Source organism: Suncus etruscus, chromosome 8 (genome assembly GCF_024139225.1).
Source record: "Suncus etruscus isolate mSunEtr1 chromosome 8, mSunEtr1.pri.cur, whole genome shotgun sequence".
Taxonomy (NCBI): domain Eukaryota; kingdom Metazoa; phylum Chordata; class Mammalia; order Eulipotyphla; family Soricidae; genus Suncus; species Suncus etruscus.
In genome coordinates, this window is record NC_064855.1 from 110,770,119 (window position 1) to 110,798,044 (window position 27,926).

The 27,926-nt window shown below is 46.5% G+C and overlaps 1 protein-coding gene across 1 annotated transcript in view; it reads right to left on the reverse strand.

The window, feature by feature from the left end:
• The window catches only part of ABCC4 (ATP binding cassette subfamily C member 4), a 216,663-nt gene that overhangs the window by 136,479 nt on the left and 52,258 nt on the right, over positions 1–27,926 (reverse strand). The window contains exons 5-10 of the mRNA XM_049778722.1: positions 16,282–16,371; positions 13,129–13,292; positions 9,177–9,302; positions 7,865–8,114; positions 6,520–6,621; positions 2,976–3,065 (exon numbers count right to left, since the gene is read on the reverse strand). Coding sequence (XP_049634679.1) covers positions 2,976–3,065; positions 6,520–6,621; positions 7,865–8,114; positions 9,177–9,302; positions 13,129–13,292; positions 16,282–16,371 — 822 coding nt within the window. The remainder of the gene's footprint in view (positions 1–2,975; positions 3,066–6,519; positions 6,622–7,864; positions 8,115–9,176; positions 9,303–13,128; positions 13,293–16,281; positions 16,372–27,926) is intronic.

A 27,926-nucleotide genomic window follows, 5' to 3' on the forward strand; every position in this document is an offset into this window, starting at 1 on the left:
ACTTTGCCTCCTGCGGCCCCCAGGTAAATTGAGTTTGAGACCCCTGACTTCTTCCACAACCCACAGGATGCTGGGCCTTGTTTCCTTCCACCTGTCCCTCCAAGCCCTAAAATCCCTCAGGGGACACAATCCTCTCCGTGCCTGGCCAATGTGGCTTAGGTCACTACTGTAGGGGAAGGTCCCTGAGTTCTAGAACAGGCTCTAACTGCTCCAGATCTCTGGTATGTCTGCTCAGACACAAAGTAGAGCCTGTGGAACCAGAGACTTGCAGGGCAAAAGTGTGGGCCTTGTGTGCTTAGGCCCCAAGTTGGATACTGGTACTAATGTGTCCCCGTGAGCACTACTGGTCTTGGTGCTGGTGGCACTACGTTGGTCCCAGAGCTGCCTGACAACTGTTTGGGAGGCCTTCCCACAATAGCACAATGAGTAGGGCATTTGCTTTGCACACAGCCTACCATGTTTGAAACCTAGCATCCCGTTTGGTACCCTGAGCACCACCAGAAGTGATCCCTGCGCACAGAAGCAGAAGTAAGCCCTGAGCACTGCCGATGTGGCCCAAAACAAAATTTAAAAATTGAATTAAAGGGGCTGGGCTCAGAAGACTCAACATGCCAGGACTTCTGTTTCTCTTCAGCTGGTATGTTGGGGGCTCTGGGCAGGAAAGCTAGCCATAGGCCCCCTGGGCTGACCACTTAGTCCAGGTGACTGAGATCCCCCCCCCATGCCAGACTGGTCTTCAGGGCCATGCCTGGTAAATCAGGCCCTAGGGGGAGGGTGGGGGAGAGAAATCCCTCCCCTATGCATACTGGACCCCATTCAGGAGTTTTTTGCTTACTAGTATTCACTTCATTTATACTTTTTAACAACACCCCAAAACATTCTTAATTCTCCACCATTTCTAGGGAAAAAAATGGAATTCCCTAGATTTGGTGGATAATATTCAAATAGGTCTCTAAAATCAGTGTATATATAGACGTGACTTCCTATACAGTGGTCCTCTTTGACTGCCAAGCCTAATCCATAAACAATTCATTTATACAATGTATATATTCCCTCCGATATATTTCACCACCCCCACACCAGAGCCCCTTCTACTCCCTCATTTCCCAATCCGGATTCGTTATCTTCCCCTCAATTAACCCTCTTTACCCTCAGTTCTTTAATTTGTTAGGCACCAAGACCGTCCTCCTGCCCCAACAGATTCTGCCCTTTCGCACACCCCTACAAAGCTCATTATTACTACTTAACTCTCTCACCCCCAACCATCAGTACCTCACATTTACCCCTTTTAACTTCAGTACTACACAGTCCTAATCACAGACCAAAGTCATGCATTGGATTTAACAACCCCCAACTATTTCAAAAGACATAAAATGGACCCATATGTCTTTTGAATATTTTATGTGCATTTTCTTTAACAGCTATAACTCTTTCTAAATATTCTTTTACTGTGATGATTCTACCCACTGTTTATCTTGTCTTCTCTTTGTGAGCTGCTCAATAAGTAATTTTGGTGGAAGAGTCCCTCAGTTTAATGCTTATGATTGAACCATGTCATGGGGATTGTTGGACTTGTTCTTATGGCCCCCATATGTGCTGATAACGCCACATGGCATTGTTCCTTGTTTGATAGACACATTAAAATGGGAAAATACTATACATACAAATAAGTTCTTATCTAATAGAGATTGGAACACACAAATCTTGTAGTGCAATGGGACCTTACACCCTGAACATTGATATAATGACCTGGCACAGGCCTCAGAAAAATGGGCATCCTCCATTCACCCCTGAACCAGGGAAGCTATCTACAAAACAGCCAAGGTTTTTTATAACAACACCTGGAAGCAATCCTCTACCAGTGAAGACCCTACCACGGCTCTGACATCGACCTGCTCAAAAGAGACTTCCCTTAACACTAAGACTTGACAACAACAATGACCTGCTTACAGGACAGGATTCTCTGCATTGCCCTTTAATTGTGAGGTGAAACGAGAGGACGCTCTGCACCATCCTGACTGCAATGTAGGATATGCAGATTCCAGGATCTTTAATACAGAAACATGATGCCAACAACAGAGACTGTGTGAAAAATAAAAGTGTATTGGCACTGCAGACAATGACCTGGATTGGACAAACTGATTTGCCTGGAGCCTAGAGTTGGTCTTTTGCCAGGAAACTTCACGGGTAGGGTCTCCTTGTATTTAGGCCAAGGCTTTTCCTTTCCATGTCCCTCATATTTTGGTGGGCCTATGCAAACAATAATTGCCACTCTAACACCGTTTTTACTGTGCTCCTTTGACTTTAATCCTTAAGAAAAACAACCCACTTAAACTTCTACGGTTAACTTAAACTAATATGCATGTGCATGGAAATGTAAAAAAGTACTTTCCCTTCAATGTTTAAGGAGTTACATAAGTTTTATGTCTTTAGATTGCTTTGTGTGCTGCTAAGAAATATTATGTACTACAATCTGGGGACTTGAGGGACAAAGTAATTGTACATGGGTTCTGTTTTATTTTTCTTAATGTTCTTTGTCTGAAATTTCAAAGTTAAGATATCAGCAATGGGACTACTGAGAATTCTGTTTATGGGTGATTGTCCTTCCACTGTAACTTTACCTTGTCCTCTTTCTTTGCATCTTTGTTCTCATAATTAAAAATAAAAAATTAAAAAAATGAATTAAAAATAAAAAGGGCGATGGGAGGGAGGGAAAAATATAAATAAATAAATAAATAAATAAATAAATAAATAAATAAATAAATAAATAAATAAAAAGGGCCCTTGTTCCTGGCCACCCATCCTGCATAACAGGCCTCATCTTCCTCGGCTCAGGAAGGCAACATCCACTCCGAAAGCTTGAAGCACCAAGAGGAAATTGGAAAGACACTTTGAGAGACGCCCTCTAAGCATTGATCCTGGAGTTCCCAGCTCACCTGAGGACTCACTCAGGGCCCACAGACAACCTCACTCACCTTCCCGGCTCCCACGGGCCCGACCACGGCTAAGAGCTCTCCTGGCCTGACTGAGAAGGAGAGGCCATGCAGAGTCGGAGTTTCTGAGGCCTGTGAACACAAGAGGTAGAATCAGCCATCAGAAAGGACAGACAGACACCAGCACTCTCGCTGATATGGCACCAGGAGCCCCTCTTTTTCCTCCTGGTTACTGTATCAAGACTGTATTCTGAATTTCTTCTCATGTACTTGTACCTCTAGAAGACAGTGAGGGCAGGTTTAAGAAAGCCCACTCTACATAGGAGCCGGAGAGATAGCATGGATGTAAGGCATTTGCCTTGCATGCAGAAGGTCATTGGTTCGAATTTGAGCATCCCATATGGTTCCCTGAGCCTGCCAGGAGCAATTTCTGAGTGTAGAGCCAGGAGTAACCCCTGAGCGCCACTGGGTGTGACTCAAAAACCAAAAAAAAAAAAAAAAGAAGAAGAAGAAGAAGAAAAAGGAAGTCCACTCTGGGGCCAGAGTGTTAGTACAGTGGTTAGTGCTTGCCTTGTCCCTGGCAAGCCCAGGTTCGATCCCCAGCATCCCAATATGGTCCCCTGAGCCCTCTAGGAGTGATTCCTGAGTGCAAAGCTAGGAATAACCCCTGAGCATCGCTGAAAAAAAAAATAAAAGAAAAACAAATGAAAACAAAAAGAAAAGCATCGATTCTTGAGGGCCAGTGTGATTGCACAGCAGATGGAGTGCTTGCCCTTGCTTTTGCATGTGACCAACCTGAGTTCAATCTATGGTATCCCATATGATTCCCTGAGCCTGATAAAAGTGATTTCTGGGAGCAGAGCCAGGAGTAAGCCCTGATTACCACTGGATGTACCCATAAACAAGAACCAAAATAGAAAAGAAAAAAAATCACTCTTTGAGACCAGAGCAATAAAATAATGGTTAGAGCATTTGCTTGTACACGGCCAACCTAGGGTTCAATACCCAGCATCCCATATGCTTCACAAGTCCCATCAAGAGCCATCTCTTAGTGCAGAGCCAGGAACAAGCCCAGAGCTTTTCCAGGCATAGCACCAAGACTAGAAAAGAAAATTCACTCTCTGACCAGATTCCAGACCAGCATAGTCTGGACCTAAACAGATTTAAGCAGGTAAAGCAACACGACAGCTTTATCGCCCGGAGAACTTTCTGGCTGCCCAATAAGCTGATAAAAACTAATGTTAGTCTTAGCCAACTGGGCCAAAGTTCCACATATGGAACCAAGAATGTGGTGTTGATTGAGCCTGCAATGCTGGAGACTACCTGGGCCATGATGGATGGCAAGAGTCAAAGACCTCCAGGGCAAGGCCTATACCTTATTTGTTTGTTTGTTTGTTTGTTTTAATTTTAGCTTTGGAGCCATACCTGGATGTGCACAGGGTTTAGTCCTGGCAGGCTCCTGGAACCATCTAAACTGCCGGGGATTGAACTCAATCAAATTAGACACATTAAAACATTGAAATATTCAGCAGAGGAGTTCATCCTAAATTTCATCCCATGCCTGATTAAAATGGCCTATTTCTTTGTCTGCCACCAGGTGGCAGCAGCAGAACACACAAGGACACAGTCACCACTCAACTCTTCCTCCTTCACTACAGTATGAATGAATCACGGTGGAAGTCAATTGTCCCTCCAGGAAACCTGACATGAGGGGCTGGAGAGATAATACAGCAGGAAGGGCACTTGTCTTGCACACAGCTGACCTAGGTTTGATCCCCAACATCCCAGATGGTCCCTGAGCACCACCAGGTGTGGCCCAATAGGAGGAAAGAAAAGAAATAAAACATATAAATAGTGAGCAAGAAAGGGGCCAGAGAGATAGCCCAACGATAGGGCATTTGCCTTGCACGCAGCCGACCCAGGATGGATGGTGGTTCGAATCCCGGCATCCCATATGGTCCCCCGAGCCTGCCAGGAGCGATTTCTGAGAGTAGAGGCAGGAATAAAACCCCTGAGCGCTGCTGGGTGGAAGAGGAGAGGGAGAGGAGTGGAGAGGAGAGGGAGAGGAAGAGGAGAGGAAGAGGAGAGGGAGAGAAAGAGGAGAGGAAGAGGAGAGGAAGAGGAGAGGAGAGGAGAGGAAGAGGAGAGAGAGAGGAGAGGAGGGGAGAGGAGGAGAGAGGAGGGAAGAGGAGGGGAGGGGAGAGAGAAGGGAAGGGGAGAGAGAAGGGAAGGGGGAGAGAAGGGAGGGGGGAGAGAAGGGAGGGGGGAGAGAAGAAAAGGGGAGAGAGAAAGGAAGGGGGGAGAGAAGGGAAGGGGGAGAGAAGGGAAGGGGAGAGAGAAGGGAAGGGGAGAGGTGGGGGAGGGGAGGGGAGAGGAGGTGAGGGAGAGGAGAGGAGGGGAGAGGAGAGGAGGGGAAGGGAGAGGAGGGGAAGGGAGAGGAGGAGAGGGGAGGGGAGAAGAGGAGGAGAGGAGGGGAGAAGAGCACAGGAGAGGGGAGAGAAGGGGAGGGGAGGGGAGAGGAGAGGTGAAGAGAGGAGAGGAGAAGAGGGGAGGGGAGGAGAGGAGGAGAGAGGAAGGGAGGGAAGAGAGGAGGGGAGGGAAAGGGAGAGGAGGGGAGGGAAGGAGAGGAGAGGACAGGAGGGGAGGGGAAGGGAGAGAAGGAGAGGGGGAGAGAGAGAGAAGTGTGCATGTCTGTGCTTATGCACTATCAGAAAACTTAGTGGCCTGGCCTGCTAATGACTTATGTTCAAGTACCTGCCTCATAATTGCAAACCAGGCTCAATCCCTGGCACCAAAAAAATACAAAATTTCAGTAAACTACACAGGAAAAGAGTCAGCACACATGATTAGCAAAACACCCACAAGCTGCAAACAACCAAGAAAAATGAAAGGTATAGATAGATCTTGCTCAAAGGAAGAAAGTGTCTGTGCAAATAAGTTACTTGATGGTGCAGTGGTGACACACTGAAACAACTGTAATGGGGTTTTTGGTTGTCTTTGGGTTATTTTTGTGGTTTTTTTTTTGTTTTATTTTTATTTTTGTTTGGTTGTTATTTTGGGGATGGCATCCAGCTATGCTCAGAGGTTCCTCCGGAACCATGGGAGATGCTGAGAATTGAACCCAACTTGGCAAGTGCATGGCAAGTGCCTTATCCACTGTCCCATTGCTCTAGCCCTGGTAATGTCTCCTAATCCCTGGACTGTCACCTCTGATTTTATAGGAGTTCCCTCCCAAGACTATCCAGAAACAAGCTGGATTTTCAATCAATGCTTTCCTCTATGTCCCCCATATTAGTGTCTCCTGAGGGTCATAGTTGAGGGGTATGAATTGGGGTTTTCTCTGCTTCCGGCCTTCTAGACTAGGCACTGCTAGGACCTACCAGCAGGGGTCAGCACTCTGGGGTCCTGGGTCCCTCCACTTTCGGTTAGGTGATAGTAGGGGGGCTCCCATCCCTCAGCCCAGAACTGCTTAGAATGATGAGCATGGGGGGCAGCAGTGGAATTTCCTATTGAGCCCTCCCTGGTCACCAGGGCCCCCAACTGGCTTCCAAGCCCAGGAACCATGCAGAGGAGGGCAAAGAGTCACCTTGTCCCAGAAGGCTGTGACATCTTGCACAGACAGCAGCACTTTCCCATCAGTGGGCAGAGAGGGTACCGACCGTGTGATCTCATCCAGCAGCAGAAAGTTCTAGAAAAAAAAAGAAAAGAAACCAATTATAACAGAGGATTCCAAAGGCAGGAGCACAAAAGTAAAGGAAAAATGTCCCTTGCACCACAGAGCTCATTCCTATACTAGGAGCCTCAGCTCCAACCAAATATTCAACCACATATGAAACCCCTAGAGTGCCCACTTCTGGCCCCCTCAACACCACCCACCACCTTTCCCTGTGACGCTGTGATAGCGAAGAGGGGAAGGTCACACAAAAGGCTGCGCATAGTAATTGGATCACCAGGGAACAGGAACAAATGAACCAGCAGAAAAAAAATTGAACACAATACCAGGGATCAAACCCAGGGTCTTATGTGTGCAAAGCATGTACTTCTATACCTGAGTCCAGGTAAAAGCCCTAAAAATCGGGTTGAGAAATCACATTTGGGACTTTTCTGAAGCTGGGGTGCTGCGAGAATTAAGTAAGCAAGTGGCCAGGAAGCTTCCAGCATCAAGGACTCAAAAGGTATGCGTGAAAAGAAGAGGACACTAAGGCAAAGTCTCTGATTTAGGGAAAGCAGGATATGTGCTTGTGTTTAGCTAAAATGGCTAACTATGGTGTCGACTTCCAGTGGATTTTCTAGCTGAGAGGAAAGCCTCATGGCTAGGCAAGGACCCAGCTCTGCTGAGAAGCAAAAACCAGCCAGGCCGACCAAGCAGCATGTTGGGGCAGCCTAGAGTCTCACTGAGTCAGTCTTGGAGCCTCACTGAGCATGTGGTACCCACTACCTACCTCTCATGGGTTAGCGACCATGAATGAAGCAAAGGCAGAGCCAGGTTGGACCACACTTGATGGCAGAAATGAGATGACAGCTTGGGGATGGGGACAGTGAGTGGTGGATAGAGATTGAGGGACAGGAATGGTAGCCTGGGGACGAGGGTACAAGCCTAGATTTCTAAGGCAGCCTGCCTTGGAGCTCCCTGAGATGAGAGCTCCCCATTTCTGTCTGAAACTCTGGGAATCTTGGATTGAATTCAGGACAGGACAGCAACAGCTGGTATCCGGCTCAGTCAGGGGAAGTCTGGGGTGCCGCTACCCAGACTCTCACAGGATCTAGACAAGGAAACCTTTGTTGCTCCTGCTCCAGAACATTCCAGCAGCCCTAGGGATGGTCTCAACCCCTTCTCAGCACCCCCTGACCACCGGCAATTCTGACATTCTGACTGTCCCACTGTCCCAGGAGAGAATGGAACCTGGAAGTCTCCACCTCGTGGGCCGCACCTTGATCCTACGGATGCTCACAAGGGCCTCCGACACCTTCTCGATGGCCGAGGGGAAGAAGAGGGTGACAGTGAGGCGCACGGCGCTGTAGAGCGTCACGGCCACAAACACGCGGCTGGCCGTGATCACATGGCCCAGGAGCGCATAGGTGACAAAGGTCACGTACACAATGATCTTGCTGGCCACGAAGAACGAGGCCAGGTTCATGCCTCGCAGGTAGGAACTGAGCAGGACCTTCGAGATCTCCTTCCTAAGGGCAGAGATCACAGGTGAGACATCATAGATTCGTAGAGGGATGCACATGACCCTTCTCTGGTGCTTTTGGGGAAGATCAAGTCTCCCTTAGGTCACACCCAGGGATGGGAAAGGAGGAGACCCAGGCCCCAGGCAGGTCTCCCCAGCCACAAGCCACTTCACAGCCACCATTGGGTGCTGCTTGCGGCCACAACCAGGTCCAAACCTGAGCTGGGTTTGAACAAATTCCCCCAACTTCCTTTTTCCCAAACCTTTTCCTTTGAGATGTAAAAACCCACTAGATACCTGCCTTTGTATTTGAATTGACTTTTGGGATTAGGGGTTGGTTTGAATAAAGCCAATAAAAGGAGTTTATGGGGCCGGAGAGATAGCACAGTGGTAGGTAGGGAGTTTGCTACCTACATTGGATTTCCGCATCCCAAATACTCCCCACCCACCCCCCCACCCCCGGCCTGCTAGGGGTGATTTCTGAGTGCAGAGCCAGGAACAACCCCTGAGTGCTGCTGGATGTGGCCCAAAAAACAATCAATCAATTAATAAGTTAATTAATTATGAAAAAAAGAAAAGCACCTGGCTTTGGGCTTGAGAGAGAAAGCACATGGCATAGGCAGTGCATGACTGAGAGAGGCTCATGGCAAAAAAAAAAAAGCCATGAAGCAAAAAGCAGGCTGACTCTGGTTAATCTTTTCCTCACTGCTGGGTGTATTATTTCCCTGCCACTATCCTTCATCAGACCTGTTGCCTGAGGGGCAAACAAACACGGTGCCTGGGGCTGTTTCACCCAATTTGTGGGCTTTTATTATATTATATACCTTCCCATGAGCACTGGCCAGAGTGGTCCTGAACAGCGTGGAGTACAGCTTGTCCACTCCAGCTGACAGGGCCAGCACAGAACCCCAGACAAGGGGTGTGAAACAGAGAGTGACATTTTAGCTGCACATAGGGAGGCCCGAGAAGGAGGCTCAGAGATGCTAGACGCTCGCTCACATAGAAAGCTCAGGCCAGCCTGGGGCAGAGGCATCAGTGAGAACCACTAGGGGCAGATGGGGTGACGTACTTCCTGTAGCCCGTGATGAGATCCGCAAAGGACTTCTCCCAAGCATACATCTTTATGATTCGGATGCCTGTGATCACCTCGTTCATGGTCCTGATGCGGATGTCCGTGAACGCTGCTGTCTTGCTCCTGAGGGGGGCCAGGGACACAAAGGAGGCGTCAGTGACACAGCCAAACTGTCCTGAAGGAGCTATGGGCATAGCAAGGGGACAAAGAGCCTGTAGCTCTGTCCTGAGACCCTGATCCTGTGCATTATACAGACAGACCAGAATTCTAGAAAGACAGCATGCTGTCCAACTTGGAAAACGTTTGATTAACCGGATGCCACCCCCACTTAGTACACGCCTTGTTACTCATTGGTTAGAAACATCTTTGAATATAGTACCTTGGGTTGGTGTCTAGACTGCTTGTTCTCCACCCTGGGATGTCTCAGAAAAATGTTCTCTGGTGTTTCTGGATTTCCCTCCACTGAGCTACCTGCTTCTTAGGAGTGGAAGGCTTGCGTGTTGGGATGCCTGAACCCATTTCACCCCCTTCGGTGTGTGTGGATTATTATTTCCTGCATCAGCATTTGCTTCCAAACCTGCATCTCTCCAGTGTCCTGGTATAGTAGTTTGAGGATTGATTTATCAGGGAAATCATGAAGTGGTGGAGGGGGGGGAGGGAGGAGGAGAAGGAAGAAAAGGAAAAAGGGGAGAAGTATAAAATAAATCCCACAAGTTCTGAGATTACCCAACACACTGCATTTCCAACCCTAGGCAGACAGGTCTGAAGTAGTAGAGTAGCGGCAAAGAAATAATAAACCAAGCCAGTTAGGAAAGTCATGGAGTCAGTCTGCTCTTCCTCCTCATGGTCTCTGCGCACCCAGTCAAGCTGATGTTTCTTTATTCTCCCAGTACAAAATTCATGGGGGATGAGGAGGAGGAGGATAGGTAAGATCCACATCAAAGAATTGTTTTTACATATCAAAGGGATAGGTTTAAAGGAAAGAGGAAGATAGGGGAACACCTTTGTTTTGGGTTAATAGCTGGGTGACATCTTACAGAGGAGGAAGAGAGGTAGGAGAAAGAGGGGGAGGAGGAGAAGAAAAAGGAAGAATAAAAGGAGGGAGAGCAGGAAAAGAGAGAAGAAAAAGGAAGAGAGGAAGGAGGAGGAGAAAACATAAGAGAAGCAGAAAAGAGCACACACATGCCTCCCTCCTCTCACATGAGAGATACCAGGTTCTATCCTTGCCACATGGAACAGAAAATGAATCAGGTACAAATTTCATCACCCCTGAGATGGAGGAGACAAAAAAATACCTCAGTGGTAAGGTGTCTGCCTTGCAAGCACTAGCCAAGGAAAGGACCACGGTTCGATCCCCCTGTGTCCCATATGGTCCCCCCAAGCCAGGGGCGATTTCTGAGCACATAGCCAGGAATAACTCCTGAGCGTCAAATGGGTGTGGCCCAAAAACCAAAATATATATATACCTCAGTAAAGAAAATAGTTGTTGTGGGCCATGGGAAAGTTCAGGGGAAGAAAATATTCTTCAGAAGTATGAGGCCCAGAGTTCGAGCCTCAGCATAACCCCATATGTCTGAGTGCAAGCCCAGACACTCTGAAATTTGGGATCCAAGGTACCACTACTGAAGTAACCAGTTTTTACACTATTCAGGATAATTCTTCTTTCCTTGCACAGGAAGTACCTGTGGATTAGTCTACTATCCTTACTTTTTCTCCACCCATAGGATGGTCCTACTCTTCCCAATAAAGACCGCGAGTCAGAGAAACATTTTCCAGTTTAGTCTCACAGCGAGCCTGGCTGCCTGTTGGTGCCCTTTTGTCTGCTGGCAAAGAGCTTGTGGTGGTAGTTCCTGAACCTGTTTTATCTTCCTAACCTGTGTGGATTATTTGCTTCCAGATTCATGTTCTCCAATCCCCTCGGGACTGGGGCATGAGGCTTCCTCTACATGCCACCATGAAAAAATTTGTACCCTGTCTTGTACATCACCATCAAATCTCTGTCTCTCTCTCTCTCTCTCTCTCTCTCTCTCTCTCTCTCTCTCTCTCTCTCTCTCTCTCTCTCTCTCTCTCTCTCTCTCTCATGGAAAAGTTTGTGCCCTGTCTTGTACATCACCATCAAGTCTCTGTCTCTCTCTCTCTGTCTCTGTCTCTCTCTGTCTCTGTCTCTCTGTCTCTTTCTCTCTCCCTCTCTCTCTCTCTCGGTCTCACTCTGTCTCATGGAAAAGTTTGTGCCCTGTATTGTATATTACCATCAAGTATATTACCAAACCAAATCAAAAAACCTCTCTTTTTAAACCAGTGCAAATTCACCAAGAGGGGAAGGATCCAGTGACAGACAAAAGTACCTATCCAGGTAGATTTTTACAAGTCAAAGGGTTTGGTAAAAAGAAAGAGGAAGTTGGGGAACTGTCTTTGTTTTGGGTAAAGTCAGGGTGTGACCCTAACAATTAGGGTTTTGTTTTTTTTAATTGATTTTTAATACATTTTTGAGAGAACTGGCTGAGTATCTGTGCTTTACAACCTGTTCCTGGTGGGTTCCCATATACAAAAGCTCACCAGTGCTGAACCACCAAAATGAGGGTTCAAAAGGAGACAAAAGAGTCAATAGGCTGGGGCCGGAGAGATAGCATGGAGGTAAGGCATTTGCCTTTCATGGAGAAGGTCATCGGTTTGAATCCCAGCATCCCATATGGTCCCCCGTGCCTGCCAGGAGCAATTTCTGAGCATGGAGCCAGGAGTAACTCCTGAGCACTGCCGGGTGAGACCCAACCCCCCCCCCCCCACACACACACACACAAAAGAGTCAATAGGCTAAAAAAGAAATGTCTTCCAGTTGCTAGAGCCCAGGTTCAATCCCCAGCACTACCTGGCCCCCCACAAGCACCACCAGGCCAGAACACTGAACTGTGTGCCAGGTCACAGCATGTGATGCCAGTGATGGCGAGAGCACACACACAGGAGCACAGCAGACTGGAAAAACAAGGATGGCTCATCTGAAGAGAAGAAGAAGCAGAGAAATGTCAAGAGAGAACGGGGTAGGGCCAGGACCAGAAGCTTGCACCCGGGTAGAAACTGAGGATGCTGAGGACATCTGTGGGCCCCTCAACCAGAACCCCTGGCTCCGGTCCCACCACTCCAACAAGTCCACGTCTCCCTCATGTCCTACCCTACCATTGCCACTGGAACTGCCACGGACACACAGTAAGGGACAAGCGATATCACAGCGGGGAGGGTGATTGCCTTGCACACAGCCAAACAGAGTTCATTTATCCCATATTCATGGGCATTCCATATGGTCCCCTAAGCCTGCTAGGAGCAACTTCTGAGCACAGAACTCTAAGAGTAACCCCTAAATACCATTGGTGTGGTCCCAAAACAAAACAAATAAAAACCCTCTGAAATGCAGGATCCAGATGGACCTTTCATCTCTTAGGCTCAAAACTACAAGTCAGCATCTATTCCTCTGCTCTTTGACTCTTCCTCACTTCTTCCTTACCTCCCTGTCCCATCCCTCTCTCCTCTCTTCCTTTTCCCCTCTCCCTTCTTCTCTTATTTCCCTCCCCTCCCCTGCCTTTCCCTCGCACCCCCAACCCCCTTGTGACACTTAATGCCTCCCAGCCTGACTGGGTAAGGAGAGCCACCCCCAACCGCTTCAGGATGTCCCCTCAGTTGGAATCTGTGGCCTTTGCCCCAAGTGTATCTACACTAGCCAAGAACTTGCTGCAGGCTTGTTTGGTCCTCAGACAGAAGCCCAGGCAGAAGGTAGCTGCAGTGAAGCATCCACAATGTTCATTTTCTAAAGCAGGCTGTGAGGTAAATGCAACTCAGCTCAGGCAGCCATAGGAGTGTTGGGGACCAAACCTGGGGCCTCCAGCCTGCAATGCTGGTACTCCGGGCCTTCGCACCACCCACACCCACACCCCACTGGGGCCCACCGGGTTCCTCTTACCGGAGGGAGGAGAAGAGCTTCCCGATGCAGCTTTGCAGAGGCAGCAGGATCAGGAGCACAGCCATGCCCGCCACACAGGAGATGCCTATTTCCATCCAGAGCAGGGCGGTCACCGCGATGGCCTGCAGCGGCCCTGCCCACAGAAAGTGCAAGAATATCGTCACCTTAAAAGAGAAGGACAGACCTGCTTAGGGCTATACCAACATCCGTGGGAAGCATGCAGGACAAAGTCTGTCTGTCTTTTATCTATTTTTTTTTTTTTGCTTGTTTTTGGAGTGTGTGTGTGTATGTGTGTGTTTTGGGGGATGGGGTTTGTTTGGTTTTTTAATTTTTTGGTTTGTGTTTGGGCCACATGGAGCAGAACTGGAGGTGCTCAAAGCCCCACACTCCCTATGGTGCTGGGGATCTCAGGGCGTTAGGAATAGAACCAGGCATCCTGCTTGCAAAGCCTTCAAATGCTAACATTCGCCAGCCACTAGAGGGCGCGCTGCAGGGACTTCAAGGGAGAACGCAGACAGCAAGGTTGGACTGAAGCTCTGGTTTCTCCCACCAATGCCCTCACAAAGGCTGGGCCCTATATTCGTATGTACTTCCCAGCCCCATGATGATGATGGTTCTCCCAGACCCACTCTGGCATCTCTATAAAGATCAGGACGCATCCTGATTCCATGCTTTGCAGATCTAAGTGGAGTTGACAGAACTGGACCCCCTGGATGGCAGGGGAGAGGACAAAGGACTAGCCCAGGCCCCTGGAGGTCCTTCCTGTGAAGGAGGAGTGAGAGGGATCCAGACCAGACCAACTCCAGACGCTAAGAGGGGCCAACCACACAAAGACCACAGCGGTGTAAGATGATACCCAGCTATTAACCCAAAACAAAGGTGTTCCCCATCTTCCTCTTTCCTTTAAACTTAGTCCTTTGATATGCAAAGCCCACCTGGATAGCTTGACCTTCCCCTCTCTGCCACTGGCTCCTCCATCTTGTTCTAAGTCTGATTTTTAGCCTCTACATCTTCAACTGCCATTAGTTTGTACACCCATAAGAGGGCAGGCAACTGGCTCACTGTGGTGGACCAGTTGGATTCAACCATTTTTGCTGGGGACTAGAGTTAAAAGAGCGAAAGAAGATAGGATGGGCTGTGAATGGGCCCCTTCAGCCCTCAGTGCTGGCACCTGGAGTCTCTTTTAACTGCTCTATCTCAACTTTATCTAAATATCTCTATCTAGGCTCCCTTTGAATAGAATCTCCCTTGAGGAAATCCATTGCAAAGATACTTGTCCTGATATCCTAAATCCTAGACCTGTAAAACTCTGGCCCTGAGACATGAAGATAATTAAGCATCAGACCAAAGAATGTTCTTCCCCTCCTGATAATCTTTGGTTCTAAGCAATAAATATTGTCCATGAAGAACAGTAGAGGCTTTTAGTTTACAAAGATATGAGCCCTCTGACCACGAATTTTTCTTCTATTTTTGTCTTTTATTAATTCTCATGGCATCCCTGAATCAGACCTGTTCACCCAATCCCCTGCACCTTTTATTTCTTTTGTTAGTTTAGGGCCCATGTGTGGCAGTGCTTGGAGATTACTCCTGACTCTGTAATCAGGAAATCATGCTTGGAGGACCATATGGGATGCTGGGAATCGAAGACAGGTCAACAGTGTGCATGGTAAATGCGCTCCCCACCGGACTATCTCTCTGGTGTCCTCTGCTCCATTTAACACCAGTGCACAGGCTCCAAGACAGATTCTCTGAGAACCGATGATGCAAGTCACATCAAAGAAAATTGAGACACGGGGTAGCTAAGAATGTGACACCTGAGTTAGATTCAGCAAAAGTGAAAGGTGAACTTGCCTAGAAATAGACCACAGGGACCCAATGCAGAATGAACCAACACAATTAAGAAAAGCCCTCTGCATTCCTGTACACTGCAGCACTAGTTACAATAGTCAGAATCTGGAAACAACCCAAGAGCCCAAGAACAGATGAATGGATGGAGAAACTGTGGCACAGCTATACAATGTTATGCTATACAGCTGTTAGAAAAAAATGAGGTCCTGAAATTTGTTTAAACACGGATGGATATGGAGAGTATTATGATGAGTGAAATGAGTCAGAAGGAGAGGGACAAACTTGATCACACTCATCTGTGGGATATAAAAACAAAACAAAACAGAAACAAAAAAAGAAGAGGAGGAGGAGGAAGAAGAAGAACAGTATCTAGGAGGAGGAGGAGGAAGAAGAGGGTGGGGGAGGAGGAGGAGAAAAAAGGAGAATGAGGAGGAAAAAGGGAGGAGGCTGCTGAAGAATAAGGTGAGGTAGGTGGAGGATGGATGGAGAGGTGGAGGTGGGGGGGGAAGAAAAGGAAGAGGAGGAGGAGGAGTCTGACATAAGGGTAGACAGGTTAGGGGTGAGGCTGGGGTGACAGGACTGTAATTGGGAACATTGGTGGTAGAAAATGTGCACTGGTGACAGGTTGAGTATTAGAACCTTTATATCAGGGGTCTTCAAACTACGGCCCTCGGGCCACATATTGTATTTATTCTCATTTTGTTTCTTCACATCTAAATAAGATATATGCAGTGTGCATAGAAATTTGTTCATAATTTTTGCTTTTACTATAATCTGGCCTTCCAACAGTCTGAAGGACAGTGAACTGGCCCCCTGTTTAAAAAGTTTGAGGACCCCTGCTTTATATGATCAAAACTCAGTTCTCAACAACTTTTCAAAACTTATCTCAGTGATTTATTTTAAAAAAAGAACAAAAGATTTCAAAAATAAAAAAAAAGCAAGGTGGAGACCGAGTCGCCTTGGCCTACAATCAGGGGTTTCAAACTCAATTTACCTGGGGGCCGCGGAGGCAAGTCGAGGTGATCCTTGAGTGCAAAGTCAGTAGTAAGCCTTGAACATTGGGGGTGTGACCCAAACAACTAAAACAAAACAAAACAAAAAAAGATTCCTCTAGGGCAGGGCCACAAAATGTTGTACGGAGGGCCATTTGTGGCCCACGGGCCTTGAGTTTGAGACCCCTGGCATCCTTCCAAGAACCCAGCCAGGCCAGACCCTGTCTTCGGCCATCTCAATCAATGAAACCTAGCAGGACAGTTCATGAGCCAGGATCCCCAGGGACAGGAGGTAGTGGGAAGTGAGCAGTACCTGATCAAATTTGTTCACATCATTGGACAGCAGGTTGACAATCTGTCCTGTGGTGGTCTTGCCCATGGCCGTGTTACTGAGACGCAGAGCCTGAAACAAAAGAGACACAGTCAGCCACCATCACAGGGCCCAGAGCAACACCCCATTTCCCATACATGGTCCTAGATCTCCCAGCACCATCTGAGAATTCCCCCCCCCCCCAAGTGAAAACAAAACAAAAGCACAGTACATACTGGAATGAGAGAAATGGAAAAATTAAGGCACTTGCTTTCTTAATCGGGCCCAGCCCTGGTTCTTCTCCCTGGCATTTTTTTTTTTTTTTTTTTTGGTTTTTGGGCCACACCCGTTTGATGCTCAGGGGTTACTCCTGGCTATGCGCTCAGAAGTCGCTCCTGGCTTGGGGGACCATATGGGACACCGGGGGATCGAACCGTGGTCCGTCCTAGGCTAGTGCTGGCAAGGCAGACACCTTACCTTTAGCGCCACCGCCCGGCCCCTCTCCCTGGCATTTTGTATGGACCCTTTAGCACCACATGAGTCATTCCTGAGCAAGAAGTCAGGAATAGATCCTGAGCACTGCCAGGAGTAGTTCAGACATATCACACACACACACACACACACACACACACACACACACACACACACACACACACACCATTAATAAGACAAGGAGAGGGGACAAATTAGATTAAGCTATACTCGTTTTTTATTAATTTTTTATTTTTAATTATGAAAACAAAGATGCAAAGAAAGAGGACAAGGTAAAGTTACAGTGGAAGGACAATCACCCATAAACAGAATTCTCAGTAGTCCCATTACTGATATCTTAACTTTGAACTTTCAGCCAAAAAACATTAAGAAAAATAAAACAGGGCCCGGAGAGATAGCACAGTGGCGTTTGTCTTGCAAGCAGCCAATCCAGGACCAAAGGTGGTTGGTTCGAATCCCAGTGTCCCACATGGTCCCCCGTGCCTGCCAGGAGCTATTTCTGAGCAGACAGCCAGGAGTAACCTCTGAGCACTCCCGGGTGTGGCCCAAAAACAAAAAAGAAAAAAGAAAAAGAAAACAGAACCCATGTACAATTATTTTGTCCCTCAAGTCCCTAGATTGTAGTACATAATATTTCTTAGCAGCACACAAAGCTATCTAAAGACATAAACTTATGTAACTCCTTAAACATTGAAGGCAAAGTACTTTCTTACATTTCCATGCACATGCATATTAGTTTAAGTTAACCTCAAAAGTTTAAATGGGTTGTTTTTCTTAAGGATTAGAGTCAAAGGAGCACAGTAAAAACGGTGTTAGAGTGGCAATTGTTGTTTGCATAGGCCCACCAAAATATGAGGGACATGGAAAGGAAAAGCCTTGGCCTAAATACAAGGAGACCCTACCCCTGAAGTTTCCTGGCATAAGACCAACTCTAGGCCCCAGGCAAACTAGTTTGTCCAATCCAGGTCATTGACTGTAGTGCCAATACACTTTTATTTTTCACACAGTCTCTGTTGTTGGTATCATGTTTCTGTATTAAAGATCCTGGAATCTGCATATCCTACATTGCAATCAGGATGGTGCAGAGCGTCCTCTCATTTCACCTCACAATTAAAGGACAATGTAGAGAACCCTGTCCTGTAAGCAGGTCATTGTTGTTGTCAAGTCTTCTTAGTATTAAGGGAAATCTCTTTTGAGCAGGTCAATGTCAGAGCCATGGTAGGGTCTTCACTGGTAGAGGATTGCTTCCAGGTGTTGTTATAAAAAACCTTGGATGTGGGTCCAGAGAGATAGCACAGCGGTGTTTGCCTTGCAAGCAGCGGATCCAGGACCAAAGGTGGTTGGTTCGAATCCCAGTGTACCATATGGTCCCCTGAGCCTGCCAGGAGCTATTTCTGAGCAGACAGCCAGGAGTAACCCCTGAGCACTGCCGGGTGTGGCCCAAAAACAAAAACAAAAAAACAAAAAAAAAACAAAAAAAAAACAAAAAAAAAAAAAAACCTTGGATGTTTCATAGATAGCTTCCCTGGTTCAGGGGTGAATGGAGGATGTCCATTCTTCTGAGGCCTGTGCCAGGCCATTATATCAATGTTCAGGGTGTAAGGTCCCATTGCACTACAAGATTTGTGTGTTCCAATCTCTATTAGATAAGAACTTATTTGTATGTATAGTATTTTCCCATTTTAATGTGCCTATGCAAACAAGGAACAATGCCATGTGGCGTTATCGGTGCATATGGGGGCCATAAGAACAAGTCCAACAATCCCCATGACATGGTTCAATCATAAGCATTAAACTGAGGGACTCTTCCACCAAAATTCAGATTAAGCTATACTCTTAACAAAAATAAAACTGGGGAGTGTTATCTGAGTTACACACACACACACACACACACACACACACACACACACACACACACAATTAATAAGACATGGGGAGGGCACAAACTAGATTAAGCTATAGGTCTTAACTTAAAAAATAAAACTGGGGAGTGTTCTGTGTATACCAAAATAGATTCCATGAACATACATAGGACCTGCCCCCCTTGAAAGAGTGGGAAACACTGCACCATGTAAACAGTGGGTAGGTGCGGCTCATCTCACCCCAGTAGACTTTGAGCCAAGGGCTAAGATGGGGCATTTCCCCATGACCAAGAGGTTGACTCCCCTTGCAGGGACCATGTAAGACCAAAATAGAGCTTGAGGGAGAGAAACACCAGGCTCAGTGCAGACAACGATTTCAGAGCTCACGTCGGAAGTATACAAATGGACCAGAAACAAATCTCAATATAAATGGCTTTTTAAAAAAAATGAAAATGCTTTCAAAGTGCCAGAAAATGGCTCAGCGCATGTCTTGCATGCAGGAGACCTGGGTTCCATAGCTGAAAACCATACTATGTGGTTTCTCACAGCAGCACTGCTTGGGGAATCAAACCTCCCACCCCACAACCAGGAGCCCTTGAGTAATGCTGGATTTGGCCCCAAAAAGAACAAAATAGAATACATGAAACCTGTTATTTTTCAAAAGCTACATATAATTTTCACTGATTACAGGAAACTAAAAAGTCCCCATAGAGAGGGCAATGGGTGAAATGCTTGCCTGGCATGCAACAAGCCTGGTTGGACTTTTCAGCATCCATATATTCTTCTGAATACAGAAATAATCCCAAAAGTAATCCCTGGGCACAGAGTCAGGAGTGAGCCCTGAGTACGGCCCAGAGTGGTCACCAAGAGCCAGGGAACAGGATACATGGGGAACCGAGTTTAATTAATCCCCAGAATGCACCCCTCCTCCTGGGTGCCTCAATCCTGCCATGGTGGCCCTGGGGCTACAGCCTTGCCAGGCCTAAGCAGAACAACAGGTCCAAAAATAATCAGGTCCAAGATCTGCTCCCTTTGGCCAGTGGGACAAAATCTCCAGAAGTGGTTTGGGTACCCTGAGCATTGATTGAAAAACAAACCTACCTCTCTTAATAAATAAATAAACAAACAAACAAATAAATAGTAAACTAGTACGACTTTCTTGATATAACCAAGTGGCAAAGAAGGAAACCCAGAAATGATAGATATGAGACCCAGAGGGAACTTCTGGTTTTGTGTTTTCCATTAAAAAGGTAAAAGAGGGACTGGAGTGATAACATGGCGTGTTGGTTGTTTGCCTTGCAAGCGGCAGATCTGAGTTCAATCCCTGGCATCCCATATGGTCTTGCCAGGAGTGATTCCTAAGTGCAGAATTAGGAGTAACCCCTAAGTACTGCCAGGGATTACTCAAGAATGAATGAATGAATACATAAGTAAATAAACAAACAAATGGAAAAAGAGTATCAAATCAGTGGACTGGGATCAAAAGACCAAACACATCCCCCAAAAAGTATAAAGTCGGGCACCTGGACTAGAGTGACAGCACCGCAGGGAGGGTGCTTGTCTTGGATGCAGCCTACCCAGGTTTGATCCCCGAGAATCCCACAGGGTCCATCAAGCACAACCAGGAGTGATTCCTGAGTGCAGAGCCAGGAATAAACACTGAGCATCACTGGATGTGACCCAAAATCAAGTTAAAAATATTAATTAAAGGGCCCGGAGAGATAGCACAGCGGTGTTTGCCTTGCAAGTAGCCGATCCAGGACCAAAGGTGGTTGGTTCGAATCCCGGTGTCCCATATGGTCCCCCGTGCCTGCCAGGAGCTATTTCTGAGCAGACAGCCAGGAGTAACCCCTGAGCAACGCCGGGTGTGGCCCAAAAACCAAAAACAAAAACAAAAAAAAAACAGGGGTACCTGCTCCTTGTTATAAGCAGCAGTTACCATGCAGAGGGCAGAAAGAAAATGAGTTGATCTGATAATGGGACCCCCGGGGGAAAAGAAGGGAGGTGGTCAGAAGATCATAACAGAAACAGGAGAGAGGGCTTGGACTCCTCCCTGCAATTCCCTTTTCTTGCACCCCAGCCTGAAAGAGGCCCCTCCAGTTCAGCACTGGTGTGCACATTCATGAAGCTGAACTGAGTGAGAGGGTCACCCCCACTAGGCCAAGCAGCTTATTCTTTGGGGGGAGGGGGTTGGATCATACCCAGTGGTGCTCAGGGGTTACTCCTGGATCTGCATTCAGAAATCGCTCCTGGCAGACTTGCAGAAGCATATGGGATGCCAGGAATAAAACCAGAGTCCATCCAGGGTTGGCCATGTGCAAAAGGTAAATGCCCTACCACTATGCTTTTGCTCCGACCCCCAAGCAGCCTATTTTTTAAGACTATTCAGAGAAACAGGCCAGACTCCAGTAGCAAACACTGTGTAATTCTCCAAATCCCACCTGCTACTCCTGAGAAGAGCATCAGAAAGAAAAATAACAAATGTGATGTTTTCTTTTCTTTTTAAGAAAAAGCCTCCACCATGGAAGGATTGCTTGGATTGTGAGAGTAGAAGAGACTCCCCCAAAATGAGGCCTGCCTATAAAAATAAAGCCCCACATTGTGTTATCACCCCAGGCACCTTATTTCTGAACCTCATGCAGATGGGTCTGAAGCAGCAGGATTAATAAGCAGAGGATTAATAAGCCAAGCCAGTCAGGAAAGAATCATGAAGTCAGTCTGCGTTTCACCTCATGGTATCACTGCCTGAGCCAAAAGCCAGAACTGTTCTTTATTAACCTAGTACAAAATTCAAGCAGGTGGACAGGGTGGAGTAAGATCCAGGTGGGCTTTTACATATCAAAGGAAGAAGCCTAAGAGAAAAAAGAAGATGGGAGACCACCTTCATTGGGTTAATAGCTGGGTGTCATCTAACAAATGCCATATTGTTAGATGTTTAGAACAGTTTAGAGCAGCAATGCCTGGAAACACTGCCCGAGTTTCAGAACAAACCGACTGGCTTTGTGTGTTCCCCACCAGAACTTAGTTTCTCCCCATGTTCCTACCTTCAATCCCCCAAGTTGACTCCCATTCTGTTCCTCTCCATTTTACAAATATAATAAGGCATTAAAACATCTGCAGGGGCCAGAGCAATACCACAGCAGTAAGGCGTTTGTTTGCCTTGAACACGGCCAACACAGAATGGACCTCAGTTTGAATCCCAGCATCCCATATGGTCCCCCGAGCCTGCCAGGAACAACTTCTGAGAGCAAAGCCAGGAGTAACTCCTGAGCGCTTCCAGGTGTGACCCCAAAACCAAAACAAACAAACAAACAAAAACATCTATACATTTGGGTTTAAGCAATAAGACAGCAGGCAGTGCAGTATGCTAGCTTTGCATGTGACCAACCCAGTTTTGATCGCCAGCATCTGGTCTGATTCCCCCACCAAGCTGCTAAGAGTGATCCCTGAGTGCAGAGCCAGGAATAAGCACTGAGCATGGCTGATATAGCTCCAAAACAGAACAAACAAATGAAAAAAGCCCGCATGCTATTATAAATTCAGGTGGAGGGTTCTGCTGAGCATTGAAACAAGTGTTTCACCCCTGTTAATTATGTTCCATACCACCAATACACATATACACCCAGTTCTCATTTTGCTCTAAATATTTTGGTTTTATTTTTTTCTTTTTGAGGGACCTGAGATTGCTGGTGTTTTGTTTGTTTGGGACCATTCTCAACTGTGCTTTGGCTTACTCAGAAATTGATCCCCGCCATGTTCAGGGGACTATATGAGAAGCCAAGTATGGAAGTTGGGTCAACCACATGCAAAGTAAGCACCCTACCCGCTGTCCTACTGCTCCCATCTTTGCTGATGTTGTTAACATCTATACCTGCCTACAGTTTTACTGATCAGTGCACCTGCACCCACTGAAACAGGACAATTATTACACTGTGACAATAAGTCACAGGTATTGCCTATTGGCTGTCAAGAGAAGTCTCTGTTGGAATAAGCGGTCTTCATTCTATAAGGGATAAATCTTCTTTGGTGGTGTTTATCACTCATTGCATTGCAGGATCTCTGGGTCAAAGCATCTTTTTGGATTGGTCCCTCACCCTTTCTGTTCAAAATGAAACAAACCAGCTATCCCAACAGGTCTCCAAGCAACGGAGCTGCAAAATGGGAATGAGTCTAAAAGTGAATGAATGGTTCAATAAAAGCTCAATTCCTAGTTTTTTGAGAAATGTCCATAATGCTTTCCAGAAAAGCTGGACCAGTTGACACATCCACCAGCTGGGACATCAACTCAATAAAATATGATGGAGCTGCTAGGACAAGTGAAGTCATGAAATTTGCTTCAACATAGATAGATATAGGGAGTATTATGCTGAATGAAATGAGCAAGAGGGAGAGGGACAGATACAGGATAATTTTGTTCATTTGTGGGATGTTAAAATAAAAAGACAGTCGGGTAATAATCCCCAAGGACAATAAAAATGAGGGCCAGGAGGACTGATCCACAGTAAGAAGATTGCCATAAAGAGTGGAGGGGTGCAGTCAGAGCAGAGAGGGGACTACTATGACAATCGTGGTTAGAAATGGTCACTCTGGACAAGAACTGGGTTTTGCAAGAAGATAGAGTGATTGGCATGATACCCTTTCAATAACAGTATTACAAACCACAGTACCTACAAGGATAAAATGGAGAGGAAAAAAAAGAGAAAAAATTTCACTATAGAGGCGGAGTGGGGTGGGGTGAAGGACAGGAGGGAAACTGGGGATACTGGAGACAGAAAATGCACACTGGGGAAAGGATGTACGTTACAACACTACATGACTGACTCAATCATGAAAGACTTTAGAAAGTGAATGACGGTGTGGTCAGAGACTGCTCCTCCTAGGTTGACTTCTCCTTCTGGGTCTCTAGAGATGTCTTGACATGATTTAGCCAGGAAGTGAGAAAATAGTTTTAGAATAAAAGAGAAAGGTCAACCCAAGTTGATAGCACAAAGACCATCACAAAGCATAGAGCAAAGGCCAAGATAGTAGATGAAACCATCTGAAACTGTTGAGAGAAAGAGAGGAGGGGAAGAGAGAGAGAGAGAGAGAGAGAGAGAGAGAGAGAGAGAGAGAGAGAGAGGAGAGAGAGAGAGAGAAAGAGAGAAAGAGAGAGAGAGAGAAGCAGCCCCCAAAAGAGTCAGGACATTCAAACTCTTTCTCTCTGGAAAGCATTCTTGCTTCTAATTTCTTCTCCAAGTCTGGGCTAAGGTCCTTGTGTCCTACCCACAAGATACAGAACTGACTGGGAGAAGAAACAGGGGCCAAAGAAAGAGTGCAAGGATAATGTTCAACTTGCCTGTTCAATCCTAAAAATCCCCCCACGTATCACATATGGTGCCCTAAGTACGCCAAGAGTCAGTCCTGAGCACAGAGGCAGGAGTAGTTCCTGATAACTTCCGGGTTCATCCCAACACCTCATCTCACCCCCAATTAAAGAAATAATTAAAAATATATATAACAGGGTGAGGAAGAAAGTAAGCTGGGTTTGGGGAGAGCTGCTGTTTTAGAGGTCACACCCAATGGTGCTCAGGTCTTACTCCTGACTCTGAATTTAGAGATCAATCCTGGTGGGATACAAGGAACCATATGGGTTGTCGAGGCTCAAACCAGATCAATTGCATCAAGGCAGAGGCTGGAGCAATAGTACATCGGGTAGTGCATTCACTTTGTATATGGCTGACTCGGGCTCAATCCCCAGCATCCGATATGGTCCCCCGCGCCTGCCAGGAGTGATTTCTGAGTACAGAGCCAGGAGTAAGCCCTGAGTATCACCTTGTGTAACCCCAAAACAAAGAAATAAAACCCAAAATAACTATCTCTCCAGTCTGAAGAAAAGACAGTTGGTAAGAGTTAGAAGGTGTGGGGAAGTAAGAGTCCAGGAGACATCACAAGGGACTGGGGTTTCCTTCCTTGGCCTCCCAACACTACTTCACCCAGAAAGAAAAGGGAAGTGCCACTAATGATAAAGAGCCCAACTGGTGTGAAAGCAAGAAACCCCCAATCTTCCCCAAACAGCCCCAGACTTTAGAATTCTAAAAATAGAACTACAGTGCTTCGATGAGTAAAAATACACTTGGAGTCAGTAAAAATATTTCTCTGCGCAAGAGACTGGTCTAGAGAACCATCCCCGCGAGGGGGTTGCATAAGGAAGCGTCATTAGTCGCGGATCTCATTATCCACCCAAGTTCAGGGTGCTTCGGCGATGAATTAGGGTGCATTAATTGATCCCGGGGGAGGGGCAGGAGGTGAGGTAGACTTCGGGAACAACACTCTCAGGGACTGCACAATCCGAGAAAGACCTTTGTTTCGCAGTGCTGGTCTCGGAGCTCACCGTGCTTTAATGCCAACTCTTCATCCACTAGCATCAAACTCGCTGCTAAATGCTCATGAGTGGAGTACTTGAGTCTGACACTTGGGTTACTTTCAGGTTTTTTGTGGCTCTTTTTTTGGGGTGGAGTTAATTTTTTATTAAGACTGCATTAAATCTTTATATTACTTTTGGTATGATGGACATTTTAATTATAGTAATCTTCCAATCCATGCATATGGAATGTTTCTTTTTTTTTTCTTAATTTCTTTATTTAAACACCATGATTACAAACATGTTTGTAGTTGGGTTTTAGCTATTAAAAAAAAGAACACCCTTTTCACCAGTACAACTTTCCCACCACCAATGCCCCCTCAGTTCCCTCCTTCTCCACCCTTTGCCTGTATTTGAGACAAGCATTCTACTCTCATTTATAGCACACTTTGCCTCATCTTAGAAACATCCTCACTTACAATCATGCCTGTAATCATGGTGCTTAAATAAAAATATTATTTAAATATATATGTGTGACACAGAATTTATATATATATATATATATATATATATATATATATATATATATATATATATATATATATATATAAAATTTAAAAATCCTCAGTGCGCATTGACAAATTCCACCAGGGGGCGCTGTTTTACACACCGGCCTCACCCATCAAAAATGGCCTTGAGGTAGTAGCCCAAAGTAGAAGGGCCACATCCCTTGGAGATGAATGCAAACCCTGCCTGAGCTTGCTCACTAAAGAAGGGTAGATGGAGCCAGAAAAGTAGGGAAAGCTACAGGAGAATGTAAAAGTGATGCTAAGAATATGAAAGGTCCTAGAACCAGAGCAATAGTGAAGCAGGGAGGGCATTTGCCTTACATAAAGATGTCCCAGGTTCAAGCCCAGGCATCCCATATAGTCCCTGAGTACCACCAGAAATGATCCCCCTATTCTCAGAGCCAGGAGTAAGCCCTGGGCTTTGCCACCTGTGGCCCAAAGAGCAAAAGATAATTATAATGATGAAAAAATCAAGAGTCCATGAAGATAATCAAAAGCTTTTTCCCGTGACAGACAATGAGCAGATTAACTTGGATTAATACTGCAGAGACTCAGGCCAAGACATTTTGGAGGAATTACATAACATCTCCCAAAAGCTCTTCTTATGCAGAAATAATAAACGCTTTTTAAACAAATCTGTGTGTCTGTCTTTCTCCCACACATATACATATCTCTAGGTATATTTCTTTCAATAAAAATTTTTTGCTTTACTTGGGAAAATAAAAACAACAAACTCACAACAAGCAAGGCCCAAGGCTAGTCGTGGAAAAGGCCCAGCTGACAGCTGGAATGCAGCTGGCAATAGTGACCACAAACATGCCCAGAGACACCCTCTGCCTGTCCAGGTCTAGACGCCTCTAATACTCATGCCTGAGATTGGGGGTCTGGCTGGCAAAGCAGAGAACCAGTGGCTGGAGTCAGAGCTGTTCAGTGGCCTTGGACCTGAGTTCCCGACCTCCAACCTGGCTATCTGCTCTGGACATCTTCTGGACCCTAAACTGCACAGTATCCCTGCCCTGACCCATAAAACTTTACCTGTTCTCCCAATTCTGGGTTTGGTCAAAAGCACAGAAAGGGGGAATCCTCTAGTTCAAACAAGGGGCCAACAGCTAGTACAGGATTAAGGTGCTTGCCCTGGCACTGCATCTGGTCCTCTGAGCACTGCCAGGAATGATCCCTAAGCTCAGAGCTAGAAATAAGCCCTGAGCACTGCCAGGAATGGCCCAGTCATCAAACTAACAAAGAACAATGATTGAAGGGCTGGGGAAAGATAGCACAGCAGTTAGGATGAATGCTTAGTATGTGCCAAGCCCCAGGTTCAATGCCCCACAATGATCCTAGTGGGGTACAACTGCCTCCTTGGGTCTCACACAGAACCACAAAGCCGGTTGACTGAGATCATCCAGTGGAGTTCCTGAGCATCCTAGACACCCATCTGGAGAACCTCCCCCATCCCCACCCCCTAAAAAGCATATGAATGATTTCACCAAAGCCATGCCAAGAAAAACAAACGAAGAGTTTGTAATCTCTGCTGCATCCCATGAGGTCACTCGCCATGACAAACCGTGACTGCAAGCCTAGCAGCCAGGCCGTCTCCACCAACTTCATTTTCTCCCAGGACCAGGGGATTAAGAAGGAGGCCTGAACATAAACAGCAGCGTTCAGAAGGCTGAGCTGGGGAGGCCCCACCACTGCCACCAACCCACCAGAGAAAGGGGGTCTGGTTTCTCCCCTCTGCCGGGGCCATGACACAGACAAGAGCAGGAGAAAATGAGAGTTTCCCACATTTCTGGAATTGCAGGTTACGCCCCTGCTTCAACCCCAGCAATTCAAGAGTTGGTGAAGGCGCAATTCTTTTAAGCTAATCAAGCCGGCAAATTAATACCTCTGGGAGATGTTTACGTTCAGGTAAGCAAATGGGCCAGGACAGATGGGATTTCCCAAAGCGGTGAGCAAGAAGAAAAAGAAAAACAGGTGGACAGCAATACAACACAACTCAGCACGGCCCTTTGGAGGCTGCATATAGGAGTTAAGAATTCACCACTGACCAGCAGCCAGCAGCTGAAGTCTACCCTTTAACCATAAGAGCTCAGCATCCTTTTGTCCTTTCCAAAAAATATACCTAGTTCATTTCTAGGATAACCTCAGTAGTGAAAAAATCAATGGTGTGGAACAGAATAACAGAGATTACAGTGATGAGTGGAGTGATGATGATGGTGAGATCTTGGTGAATCTGGAGGTAATGGTGGGAACAGGAATGGTGGGGACAGTAATGGCGGTGGTGGTGATGGGGATTTAATGAAAGCAGTTGAGAATGATGGCAAAGGTAGTGATGGTGACTCATGATCATGGACATGTTTTGGTGGTGGGAATGGTAATTGATGG